This window comes from Manis pentadactyla, chromosome 3, assembly GCF_030020395.1.
Source record: "Manis pentadactyla isolate mManPen7 chromosome 3, mManPen7.hap1, whole genome shotgun sequence".
In the NCBI taxonomy this organism is placed as follows: Eukaryota; Metazoa; Chordata; class Mammalia; order Pholidota; family Manidae; genus Manis; species Manis pentadactyla.
The window spans coordinates 213,640,804-213,653,576 of NC_080021.1; the positions used below are offsets into that span (position 1 = coordinate 213,640,804).

General features: G+C 48.5%; 1 protein-coding gene across 16 annotated transcripts in view; it reads left to right on the plus strand.

Moving 5' to 3' along the window:
* RALGPS1 (Ral GEF with PH domain and SH3 binding motif 1) overlaps positions 1-12,773 on the plus strand; it is a 286,396-nt gene that overhangs the window by 122,101 nt on the left and 151,522 nt on the right. For all 16 annotated transcript variants that reach the window (XM_057499045.1, XM_057499050.1, XM_057499046.1 and 13 more), the window contains one exon: positions 2,274-2,366. In XM_057499045.1, the coding sequence (XP_057355028.1) occupies positions 2,274-2,366 (93 nt within the window). The remainder of the gene's footprint in view (positions 1-2,273; positions 2,367-12,773) is intronic.

Consider the following 12,773-nt stretch of genomic DNA (forward strand, 5'->3'; position numbering starts at 1 on the left):
CAGATCTCACCCCTCCCCATCTGGAGGGAAAGGCCTGGACCTGGCCACCCTGCTGGCCCGTCCTCCCACCGCCTGCCCACTGGCCTGAGAACTTCTGTCTCTGCCAGTTGTTGGGTACCAGGCTCGTGTCTGCCCTACCTCCCCCACCCCCCACCCCCACCAGCCCAGGCGGTGACCCCACGGGCCTGCTGGACTCCTCCCTACCCTCACACAGCCTGCCGGCCCCTCCGCATACCCTGCTGCTGATGGCAGGACCAGAGCACCGTTCTGTCCAGGTCACTGCTTGCTGCACGTGCCTGCCCTGTCTTCCCACCCAGGTCCTAGGCCCACCGACCTGTACCAGGCCTGCATGAGCCAGGCACCAGTGGGCTGGAACTTCATTTCAGCATTTCGTGAAGTACTGAAATGCTCACATTATCATCCCATTTCCAGAGGCAGAAGGGTGTCCATGCCAGGGCCCCACAGTGAGTCTGCTGGGGCACATGTCTCTGCCTTCCAGGGAGCTGCTCCGCTGACCCTCAGGGGACGGTGGAGTGCACCCAGTGATGAGTGGGTCCGGGGCAATGGGCACTTTTATGTCCTGTAACTCTGAAGTACTTAGAACCATGCTAGGCTTAATGATGTTGCTGTCAGTGAGGTCATGCTGGGCCATGAAAGGAAGTGGGATGACGTTCCAGCCCACCTGGTGCTTTCACTTTGGAAATGAGTTTACCGTCCCCACCCCAGGAATCCAATACGATGCCTCCTAAACCTCTGCCTTCTTCCCGTGGTGGATCATCATGCTGGCACTGTGCCCTGGTGTGTTCTTGTGCAAGCCCCCTCCTGTCTCCGGGCCTTGGTTTCCCTCCTATAAAATGAAAGGGGTGAACTAATCCCTCAGAGGACCTTCAGCTATGAAAGGAAGTCTATCACGAGCATAGCAACTCAGATACAGAGGACGAAATCAGTTCTCTCGGAGAATCTGTTATTGCCCACAGGAAACAATTAGAGAATGTTACAAGATGTATGAAATGGAGTGTTAGCTTGTTTGGTAAGGGAGAATCTCTGAGTAGGAGCAGAGCCACAGGCCCAGGCATAAGGCCCATCCTGGGCCTGCTGTGTGCTGCCCTAGGGATATGATGGCAGGTACAGCTTCATTTTCACTCCCAGGAAATACAGTGCAGGGCGAGGAGAGGCATGGAAAAGCCCGCACAGCCCAGTGTGCTAAGGAGTTACTCAGACCACTGTGGGAACACACAGGCGGGGGCCCCGTCTTTGTGGACTGGCGGACATGGTCCGGAAAGACATGCCAGAGGGAGAGGCGTCTGAACTCGGAAGTACTCAGGAAGGTGATGAGGGCGGGGGGACCAAGTCCTCCCAACAACGAATGAGCAGCCTGTACCTCACCGAGCCCCCACCCCGGTGCCCAGCACTGGTCGAGGCAGTTTATGCACACTGACCTATGCCACACAGGTGCCTGGGTTACCTGCCTCGATTGAGAAATGAGGACACCAAGTCTCAGCAGGCGAGATGACTTGCCGGAGGACAGACAAGCAGTGTGAGCTGGGGTTGGAACCAGGTCTCTTGGTTCCAGAGCCTGCTCACTAACCCATACTTCATGACTCCCATGAATGAGAAATGGACCCTAGCCCTGTTAGCAGGCTTCCTTTAGTAGAAAGCCAACAACAGCCATTCTGACTTTCTGCACTTACTCTTGACTGTGTCTCCCTTCTGTTGTCCTCCAAGGTAAGGGCCTTGTCTGAGACTGAACTGAATCCAAATGTTCTCACTAATTTGGGGTCTGGTTCCAAGGAGCATGGTCAGGTGATTGAGAGCCAGAGTTCTGTCTTCCCAGCTGAGAGGGATCATGCAGATTGATAACATCTCTCCTCAGCCTCTCTCATTCCGGGTGTTAAAGGTAATCGCAGAAGACCCATGTTGATACTGTTTGCACAGCTGAGGTTTCAGTTTACAGAAGCCTGCTGGGACAGTTCCGATTTGTCTAAAAAAAGAACATAAAGGATGTTATCAAACCTTATCCTGAGCCATGTTTCTGTCGAGCAACCAGGCAAGTCAGCTTATGAAATTTTGCACATGTTTTAGATGCAGACTCACCTTTTGACAGTTCGAGAGGAAAAGAGCATATGGTTTATATGAACTTTCTAGAATTGTATTTTCTACATATTTTTAAGTGTAATTGAATTTCATAAATATGACATTTGGTAACACTTGAACATGTTTTTTGTTCTGTTGTTTATAGCAGCAAAATAATCTATTCCATATCTTTTTTTCAGAAACTCCTAGAACTCAACAACCTTCATTCTCTCATGTCTGTGGTGTCAGCATTACAAAGTGCACCCATCTTCAGGCTGACAAAAACCTGGGCTGTAAGTTAATCTCCCTAAGTCTGTTCCTCTGATTTTGGCTGTCATTTCATTGGTGAAGTGGTTCATTCCTTAAGCCCCAGAAGACTTTCCCTGTCTGCCCTTTGCCAATGACAGGGGATTACTGTGGGTTAATGAAATGCTCCCTGGGCATCTGTCTTGCCAGTGGGTTTCAGCTATGGATTCAGTGAGACCAAGGAATGACAATGGAACATATTTGGGGTGAAGGGGTTTATTACCCGGCTGTTCTCCCAGCGATACGTCGAGCACTAGAATTATGTCAGCCTCCAACAGTCCGCAGGTCTGTAATCCTCCTTGTCTCTGCCTCCACCCAGAGCCCTGGGCAGAGCTCTTTATATAGTGACTCAGTCAATAATAGCTTATTGCCTACAGGTGTGGAAGCAGTAGCCTAGCAGCAGGCCAGTTACATCATCAAGTAGTCTAGGGGCAGGTGAGGATCCTGGCCAGAGGAACCCCAACTTTCCCCAAGCATCCTTGTTCCTTCAGTGGCCTCAGTCCCATTTGGGGACAAGGACATTGTGAGGACATTGATGTAACTGGAAGCCCTGTGAGTGCACCTTCTTGGACCCCACAGCATCGTGCGTTGGCTGGGCAGTGACACGGTGTTGCTGGTACTCTTTTGCAGCCTCCAGCCCTCCCTGGGGCAGGTCTCTGGGCTGATGGTTCACAGCTGCCCTGAGTTGCTGGCCATATAGCTGAGTTTCTCTGGAGAAACCTGTGACCCTCATGTAGGGAAAATTTATTTATTTTTCCTGTAGGCCCTGGATAATTTCAGCTCAGAGGTGGAGTCTGATAGTTATATAATTGAGTCTGTAGGAAAGTTTTTCTGCTGTAAAAATACTTTAAAAATATCTCAGACCTCTTTATCCTCCCCGGCTTGGCACAGTGCCTGACATGGGGGAAGTAATTGCTATTTCCATTGCTCATTAGCATTCACCTCCTGGCCTGCCTGGTCCAGGGTCTCTCACAGCCACACAGCCCATGCCTTTCAAGACCTGTTTATGTCCCACGGAACTGAAGGAAACTATATGGAATTGTCAGCTGTGCTTCTGCAATTCATTTCCGAACTTCTTTCTGCCAGTCTGTGGGGCTGGGCTCTGTTTCATACTTGGCTAGTTTAGGGACCTTTAAAATACTTAGGGATTCAGTTGTAGGTGCTCAGAAATGAGCCTTGTTTCTTTAAATTGCAATTTTCCACAGATCTAGCCTTAGCAAAGTAGAGCGAGAAGTGTTAGTGTGGAGTCAGAAAACTGGGTTTGTGTTCCGGAGCCATTCAGAGCGTGACTTCTGTGGGGCTTGTGTTCCCGGACCTACTCAGAGAGGTTGGCCCAGACTTGCGGTTTTTCCATCAGTGCTTCGTGGAGCCCCAGGGGTTCCTTGGAGCTGCCTTGGGGGCCGTCAGGGGCTGGAGGAGAGGAGATAGGGTGCCAGCAGACAGCTTGGGCACTGTTTCCAGCCGAGCAGCCCCTTCTGCATCAGTTTTATGTACTGGGCTTGTGGATGGGTGAATGTCAGTTGAGCAATGGCTTTGGAGCTCAGAAGCAAGTTTGGAAGCCACTGGTCTTTGCAGTTGCTGCCAGCGCTGTGATTCCCAGCCTGTCTGAGCCATGAGGCTTTTTCAAAAGTTGCTTGGAGATTCTGTTTTAAATGAATTTTCCATCCTTCAGATGCTGTTATTGTTTCTTGATCTGCTGGGAACTATGTGCAGACCTGGAGGAATGAATTACGGATCTCATGGTGCACAGACCTTACTGTCAGTGATACTGTGACTCCCAGTGGCCCCTGTAAGCTATGTAGTTGGTAACAACAGTAGGGAGTCTTGCAAGCCACCTCTCACCCACCTGTCCTGCTAGTCCAGGGACTGTGGTTGGCGCAGAGCTTTGGGGGCAGTGGAGGGGGCCAAACTCATCTTTCCCCTTCCTTCAAATCACCCCACACAGTGGGATCGACAACTCCACTGTATTCCCAGCACTCTCTGCAGTTGTCATTACGCAGCGTGCAGCTCATCGGCTCCGCAGTTTTGTTTTAGGTCTTTCTCCCACTCTGGCTACCTTCCTCCATGAGGCGGTATGATTTTTCTCTCTCTCTGGGGCCCAGCGGAGTATACACTTGGTGCTTGAATTGTACCTGTTTGTTGTGCTGATTCATATCCTTCTTTTGCTGTAATTTCTGGTAATGAAATTAGCCATAGAAACGTTGCCAGAAAGGAGCTGTTCCCCCTCTCCCACCTTGCCCCTTGCTCTGGCTCTGGTGAGACCTCATGGGCCCACAGGGCAGGAGGGGCAGGAAGACGACCACCGGAGGCACCGCCCTAGCAGCCCAAGAGGTCGTTGTTTTTATGGTCTCCGTTTTTCTGAGAAGGAAACAGGTTCCAAGAGGGGCAGCGATCTGTCCAAGGTCACAGAGCTGGTGGGTGTCGGGCGAATGTGAGGCGGCCTTGCGTTGCCGGACCCCACGGCCCACGTGTTTGGCCAGTGTCCGGGACGGCTCGCCAGTGCTGGAGCTGATGTTGGGACCAGGCTGGGCACAGGGCAGGCAGGAATGGGCGCCCACAGGGGCTGGGAAGTCGGGCTGGAGCGCACAGGCCTTGGGCACAGGGTGTGCCGGCTCCGAGCGCTCTCCTTGTGGTGGCGTTGAAACCCTGGATATCTGGGAAACCGGGACAGAAGGGAATTACGGGCACTGGGGGAGACTTGTCACTTGGTTGTACCGTGGGTGACCTCCAGCCGGGGCCAGTTGGTCATTAGCTGTGGGTAGGGCAGCCTTTTGACCTGTGTGTGGCTAGCTACTGAGTGCCACAGCTGAGTGGGCTGGGGCAGGACAGAGCTTGGCACGGAGCTTAGGCCTGCGCATAGGAGGCCTTAGTAAATGCTGGCTAGATGCACCAGGCGAGGGGGCACCTTGTGCTGATCTAGAGAAGCATAGACAGGGTCTGACTGGTCCCAGCGCTGGGGTCACTTTGGAGTGTTGGCCGCCCAAAAGCCATGAGACCTAAGCAAGAAGCTGTATTGGCCAATTCCGATTCCCTGAGTACATATTACTGTGTGGCTCGTATTCATCCTGCAAATCAAATATTTATTGAATGCTTCCTCCATGCCAGGCCCGGAGGTTATGTGACCCTCTCTTCACAGGCTGTTAAGTCATTCAGAGGAGACAGACATGTTACTGTGGGGGAATAAACACATGCCTCGTCTGGTTGGCACAAGAAGCAATCGATCAATGTTTGCTGAATGCATGAGGTACGGAACACAGGTTGTTGGATGGGAGTAACAGTGATGCAGAAGGGACAGAGGGTGACACGAGAACGACTGGGTGTGTGCTGTGGCGGGGCCCTTCAGGGAGGGCCCCTCTGAGAAGACAGCTTTAAGTTGAGACCTGAGGGCGCAGGGAGCCAACCATGCCAGGTGAGGGCACAGCCAGTGCAGAGGCCCACGGTGGGAAGGAGCTGGTGTCACCAAGAACCCCAAAGGCCAGCATGGCAGGAGCACGGTGGGACAGGAGGTCCATACAAGGCGCTGGCGGGTCCCGACGGCCCTCTGGTCCCAGGGAGGTGTGAGGCTCTGCCCTGAGTGCAGGGAAGGGTTCTGGGCGGGAGATGGACATGGTCTGCTTTACGGTTGCTTTTTTCCACAGTTCTTATTGTGAGGAAAACAAATTGCATGTGGGGGTTCAGGGGTACCATGAGTGGAAACACAGCCTAGTTAGGAGGTAAGGGTAGATTCCAGGAGTGAGGTGATGCAGGGTAGGGTCAGACAGGTGGAAGTGGCCCTGGAGAGACGTAGACTGATGGGGGAGGCCTTCTGGAGGTAGAGTTGACAGGATTTGTGATGGATGAGATGTTGGAGGTGAGGAAACGAAAGGAATACGTGATGATTTCTAGGTTTGGGGCCTGAGTATTGGGGAAGATGGTGAAACCTGTTCTCTAATCAGAGTGGTCCCAGGAGGAGGCTGACTTATTCATGAGTGACTGGGTGGTGTGGAATTCCTGGAGCATGGTGAGTCACTCATTACAGTAATCACAGTCATGTGCTACCCCCCCCCCCACACACACATACACACACACGTGCACACGCACATTCTCTTGCTCTCTACACTTTCTGTCATGATCAGCCCTTTCCTATGAATTGATCCAGAGAGTCTGACTCATCTGCAGCAGCAAAGTGAAAACTGAAGTTCTTGGCAGGGAGAACATCACAGTCGATGGGTCAGGAGGACTTGGAAGGGGGACCTCCTGGAAGCCGGGCTCTCCCTCCCAGACACGTGGGGGACACAGGGTCATCAGAATCTGCAGTTGGGATAAAGGCCACTGTGCAGATATCCTGAGAAGGCAGCTGTGTGGCACTTACGTAGTTCAGATTTTAGGTTTTAGGGCCTTTCCTAGAGGAGTGCCTCTGCTCCCCTGTGTCTGATGCAGTGCCCCCCAGTGCTGTGGGCCCCCTCGGATGCTGTGGAGAAGGTGGTGATAGGCATGGGCTGCCTGTTTCAGGCGTCCCTGAGCCTGGGCTCAGGTGGGAGGTGAGATGGGGGAGGGCGTGAGGAGATGGAAGAAGGGGGAGACAGCATTTGCCACCTCCAGTTTCTCATTGCCCAGGCATCCCTCTGTAGCCCTGCCTGCCCTGCTTCCCAGAAGTCTCCAGTCATGTACTCTGCGGGCATTTTCACCTCCTCTTCCTTGACATTACCACAACATTGGACACTGTTCAGCACCCCCTTCTTGAAAACTCTTTTCCCTTGGCTTAGGTCTCTTCCTGCCATGAGGCCCTGGCCTCAGCTTCCCCACCCCAGGCCATTTCCCATCCCTTGGGGTCTCACGGCTGGGAGAGCTTCAGCCATGACCTCTGTGCCCAGCGGTGGCTGCCCGCTCAGCACATGCCCAGCCTCTCTCTGGAGCCCTAGACCCACGTTCCCATGTCTGCTCCTCAGAGGCCTCAGCCCACATGTTCCTTTGGCAGCTCACACTTGGCACGTCTGCAATCAAACTTTGGTTTCCAGGAAGTGACAGTGAGTGCCAGGAGGTGTTCAGAGCAGATTGCGGTTTGGAATAAGCTCCTCCCTCCCAATTGCCTGCTCCAAACAAACACAAATAAATGCTGGATAAAATACAACCAAATTAAAAACCGAGCAGCAAAGCTGAACTGGAAGCCAAGAAAAGGAAGTCATCATGTGCTAGAAATAAAGAATGCTCTCCGAGTCAGCACAATGAGCAGAGTTAAGAGAAACCGCCGTGTAGGGTTCCCTGCATGGGAGCAAAGTCCAGGCTGCAGGCCGCATGCACTGGGGGCGGGGACTGGAATGCAGCGACCCATAGAGATCAGAGAGCCATCAGATCACTGCCATCACAGCCAGTCGTCACCTCTGTCCAACTGGGGGAGTCGCAAGGGAGCGTGAGTGAAAAAAGTCAGCTGTGAAAGACCGTCACCCCAGCCTGTACCTCAGGTGGCTGCAGGGTCTGAGTACACGTGCCCCGAATTGGTGTGGGGACCCAGGGCAGTGTCCCACAGACATTAAGGGTGTGGACCCTTGAATCAGACACCTGGCCAGCTTTGCATCTGCCTCCGTGCAAGGATTAAGGATCGACTGAGTAAATCCGTGAAGCACTGTTTAGCACTATGTCTGGTGCAGAGTGAGTGCTCCGTAAGTACTGGTGCCGCTGTCACTCTCGTCATTGTCACTGGCGTTCTCCACCCTTCCTGACTGTTCTCAGGTGCGCCAGGCCTTTTTATTCATGACCTGGTGTCATCACTGCCTTCTCGCCGGTCCCCTGGCCCCTTACTATCCCTCGCCCTTCCTCAGAGCCCTACTGCAGTGGCCTCCCTGAGACACAGCTCCAGGGGTTTCACTTCCCAGCTCAGACAGTTCTCCATACTCCCCCACCCCTGCCTGGCTGGGGCCTCTGTGCCCGCCACTCCTCCAAAACCCAGTGCTCTTATATAGCCATTTTGATGCCATTCTTTTTAACCTGTCACTTGAACATTCATTCACCACCTCTGGTTTTTTAATAATGAATATTCATCAGCCCATTTTTTTCCCCAATTTCAATTAAAAAAATTTCCAAAACATATTTTTTATTGGAAGGCCATGCACTGCCTTCATTTATTGTATTTCAAATCACTGTATATTTACTTTTGTGAAAATACTTTCTCCATTTTCTAGTACAAAAAACACCCCAAAATTGTTTCAGAAATGTAGAGAAATATCCAACTTTGTCAGCCTATTTTTAACTGTCATTTAGATTTCCAACCTTGATCCCTTAGAGAAAGGGAAGAGGCCGAGCTTGGATGAGAGAGTGGGTTGGTGTGTCTTGATGGGTGTTTTTGAGGGAAACTTGCATTTGGGAATGTGGTGCTTGATGAAAACTGGGGGCCATGAGCATTTTGCAGGGTACAGAGGACATAGTAGGGGCACTTTAGCAACAACAGCAAATACCAAAAGGTTTCATACCTACTTCACACGTATTTCCTGACCCTAAAAAACAAACCATAAACCTTTCAGCTGTAGGCAGTGCAGCATCTGCTATCACCAGCGACACAGCAAGTCAGCTCCCCAGGTCATGTGCAGAAGAGACACAAGAGTTGAAGGAATTTCCTGTTCAAACGCGGCCACGGTCAGCTCGTTCTTTCCCCATCGATTAGTATTCGCTGTTCACACTTGGTTGCTGGTGATTGGCACCCTGTTTGCAAGTTGAATTGAAGTACAGGAAAAATAGAATAAATAGTCAAAATGTTCATCACATACCCACAGTATCCAAACGAGCAAGTCAAAAACATACTTTGCCAAATGGTGAGTTTCCGTCTCTCTCCTATCTTTCCAGTTTTGTCCAAAGCAACACTTGCCTACATTTCTGCCAAACTGCTACTCCCTTTAGCATCCCTGTGTTCCTGCCTCCTGGCCACTGTTCAGACATTCTGTGGCTTCTGGGGTCTCTCCAGCTCCATCTCTCCTACCTGACATCTTTTGAGACTCTTTTCCAGGACTCTCTCTTCCTGAAGGTCCTCCTTCCCACGGTGAAGCGGTTCTCTCCTTAGGGCCCTCTCATAGTGTTTCTGACCCTTTCCCGCCTCGTCAGCCCTCAACCAGGTTGGACAAATGGGGATGCACATTTGGGGTGTGACTCCTCACCCACCCAGACCAACTCTGGACCCAGGATGCACCCCTGGCAACTTCCATTTGGGGACAAATCTCAACTTCCTGGCTCTACTCTTGGGGCTAAGTGAGAATGTCTCCTGGGGTTGCCATGAGTGGATTTTTTTAAGCAAAATTACCAGAAGCACATGGTAAAATTTGTCCTACAAGATCATACATGGCATAGGTATGTATGCATGTGAATGTATGTGTGTGTGTATATATATATAAATATATAAACTCGTGTGTGTGTATGTGTAAACTGGTAAAGGACAGTTTTTTAAAAGGTAAAATCATAGTTCATGCAAGTATAAAATGAATACTTGTCAAGAGATCTTATTTGACCCATTAATCAGTGAGAGAACAAGTAAGAGATCATGACTGTGTCAAAAGAGAACCCAGAATAGTACACTTTCATAGTCAGGTAAGGAACACTGAAATCATTTTTTAAATGGATACAAAATTATTCCCAGGGTGGGAATCAGTGACATTCCATGAGACATAATTTGCCTTTCTATAGACTGCAAGTTAACTTCTATCTGTACATATTTTAAAATGGTGTTAGTCAAAGACAAATATGGACAGCTGGCCAGGACACCCACTAAATTTCAAAGTCATAATTTCCCCTTACATTACAAATGACAGGCTCCATTGCATCTAATATTTTACATTAGATACGTGACTTTGTAGTTTATTTTTAAGAAACTGATCATTTGTACCAAAAGAGGTAAAAATTACTTTTTCTTAAGTGCCCTAGTTTTATTCTTTACTCATTACATACTCAGTCTGTTGAACCCATCGGTCCATAGATTATTCACAGCATGAAAAATTCTTTCCATACTAACATTATACACTGGCATCAAAACAGAATTTTGAGCCAGTTTCAATATATTTGGAGCAACAGGCTCTTTGTTGAAAAGCATTTCCAGGTATCAAGAAATGTTATTCTCTCAAGTCAAGGGAACTAGATACAAATGTCCTCATACAGAGAATTTGGAGAAACTTTTTTCTTCCTCCATGGAGACAACTTCCAAATCTAACTGTTTACCAGAAGAGGGGGGTTTTCTATCATTAGTCAAATGCAGGGGCCACACACAGGCTCTCAGAGCATGATAAAGGGAATTTCCAAAAACAACCCACCTCTTCAAATATTTGTCCAAGATTTGTGATCTTGCTGGCTTTTGACACTGTGGTTCATGAGTCCCATTCATCCCTTGCAGCAGACACTTGGCGCCATGATTATTTAAAATCAGTATGTGGGGACTGGATTTTTACCTTATAATTTTAGTTCACTTTGCATATGTGGTTATAGCCCCTTTTCTCAATCCTAATGTCGTATATTTTTGCTTTTTGCTTTATTTGTAGAGGTTTCACCTGTTTTACTGATGTGTTATAAGACTTAGTTCTTAGATTTAGTTATCGTTTCTGTAAGTCTGGTGTTTAGTTTTTGTTTTTGTTTGTTTGTTTTTAAATTAATTAATTAATTTATTTTGTTGTCATTAATCTACAATTACATGAAGAATATTATGTTTACTAGGGTCCCCCCTTCACCAAATCCCCCCACAAACCCCATTACGTTACTGTCCATCAGCGTAGTAAGATGCTGTAGAATCGCTACTTGTCTTCTCTGTGTTGCACAGCCCTCCCCGTGCCCCCCCTATATTATACATGCTAATTGTAAGGCCCCCTTTCTTTTTCCCCACCCTTATCCCTCCCTTCCCTCCCTTTCTCCCCAGTCCCTTTCCCTTTGGTAACTGTTAGTCCATTCTTAGGTTCTATGATTCTGCTGCTGTTTTGTTACTTCAGTCTTTCTTTGTTCCTATAGTCTTTGGGTTTGAGGTGAGTCTCTTGTAAGCAGCATAGAGATGGGTCTTGCTTTTTTATCCATTCTATTATTCTGTGTCTTTTGATTGGTGCATTCAGTCTATTTACATTTAGGGTGATTATTGAAAGATATGTACTTATTGCCATTGCAGGCTTTAGATTCGTGGTTACGAAAGGTTCAAGGTTAGCTTCTTTAGTATCTTACTGTCTAACTTAACTCACTTATTGAGCTATTTTAAACAATGTCTGGTCATTCTTTATTTTTCTCCCTTCTTATTCCTCCTCCTCCATTCTTTATATGTTGGTTGTTTTATTCTGTGCTCTTTTGTGCTTCCTTTAACTGCTTTTGTGGGTAGTTGATTTTATTTTTTGCCTTTAGTTAGTATTTGGTTGGTTTGCTTTCTTTGCTATGATTTTATTTTCTCTGGTGACATCTGTTTAGCCTTAGGAGTGCTCCCATCTAGAGCAATCCCTCTAAAATACCCTGTAGAGGTGGTTTGTGAGAGGCAAATTCCCTCAACTTTTGCTTGTCTGGGAATTGTTTAATCCCTCCTTCATATTTAAATGATAGTCGTGCTGGATACAGTATCCTTGGTTCAAGGCCCTTCTCTTTCATTGCATTAAATATATCATGCCATTCTCTTCTGGCCTGTAGGGTTTCTGTTGAGAAATCTGACGTTAGCCTGATGGGTTTCCCTTTATAGGTGACCTTTTTCTCTCTAGCTGCCTTTAACACTCTTTCCTTGTCCTTGATCTTTGCCATTTTAATTATTATGTGTCTTGGTGTTGTCCTCCTTGGGTCCTTTCTGTTGGGAGTTCTGTACACTTCCGTGGTCTGATCGATTATTTCCTCCCCCAGTTTGGGGAAGTTTTCAGCAATTATTTCTTCAAAGACACTTTCTATCCCTTTTTCTCTCTCTTCTTCCTCTGGTACCCCTATAATGCGGATATTGTTCCTTTTGGATTGGTCACACAGTTCTCTTAATATTGTTTCATTCCTGGAGATCCTTTTATCTCTCTCTGCGTCACCTTCTATGCATTCCTGTTCTCTGGTTTCTAGTCCATCAATGGCCTCTTGCATCTTATCCATTCTGTTTACAAATCCTTCCAGAGTTTGTTTCATTTCTGTAATCTCCCTCCGGACTTCATCCCTTAGCTCTTGCATATTTCTCTGCAGCTCCATCAGCATGTTTATGAGCTTTATTATTAATTATTTTTCAGGAAGACTGGTTAGGTCTATCTCCTTCTCAGGGTTTGCCTCTGTGATCTTGGTCTGTATCAATTTCTTCTGCCTTTTCATGGTGATAGATATATTTGTGGGGAGCTGGCGCGTGTGCTGGGTAAGAGAAAGTCCCTTCTTGCCAGTTTGTGGCCTTCCTCTCCTGGGAGAACAGCGGCCTCTAGCGGCTTGTGCTGGATGCTGTGTGCAGGTGGGGCTTCTGA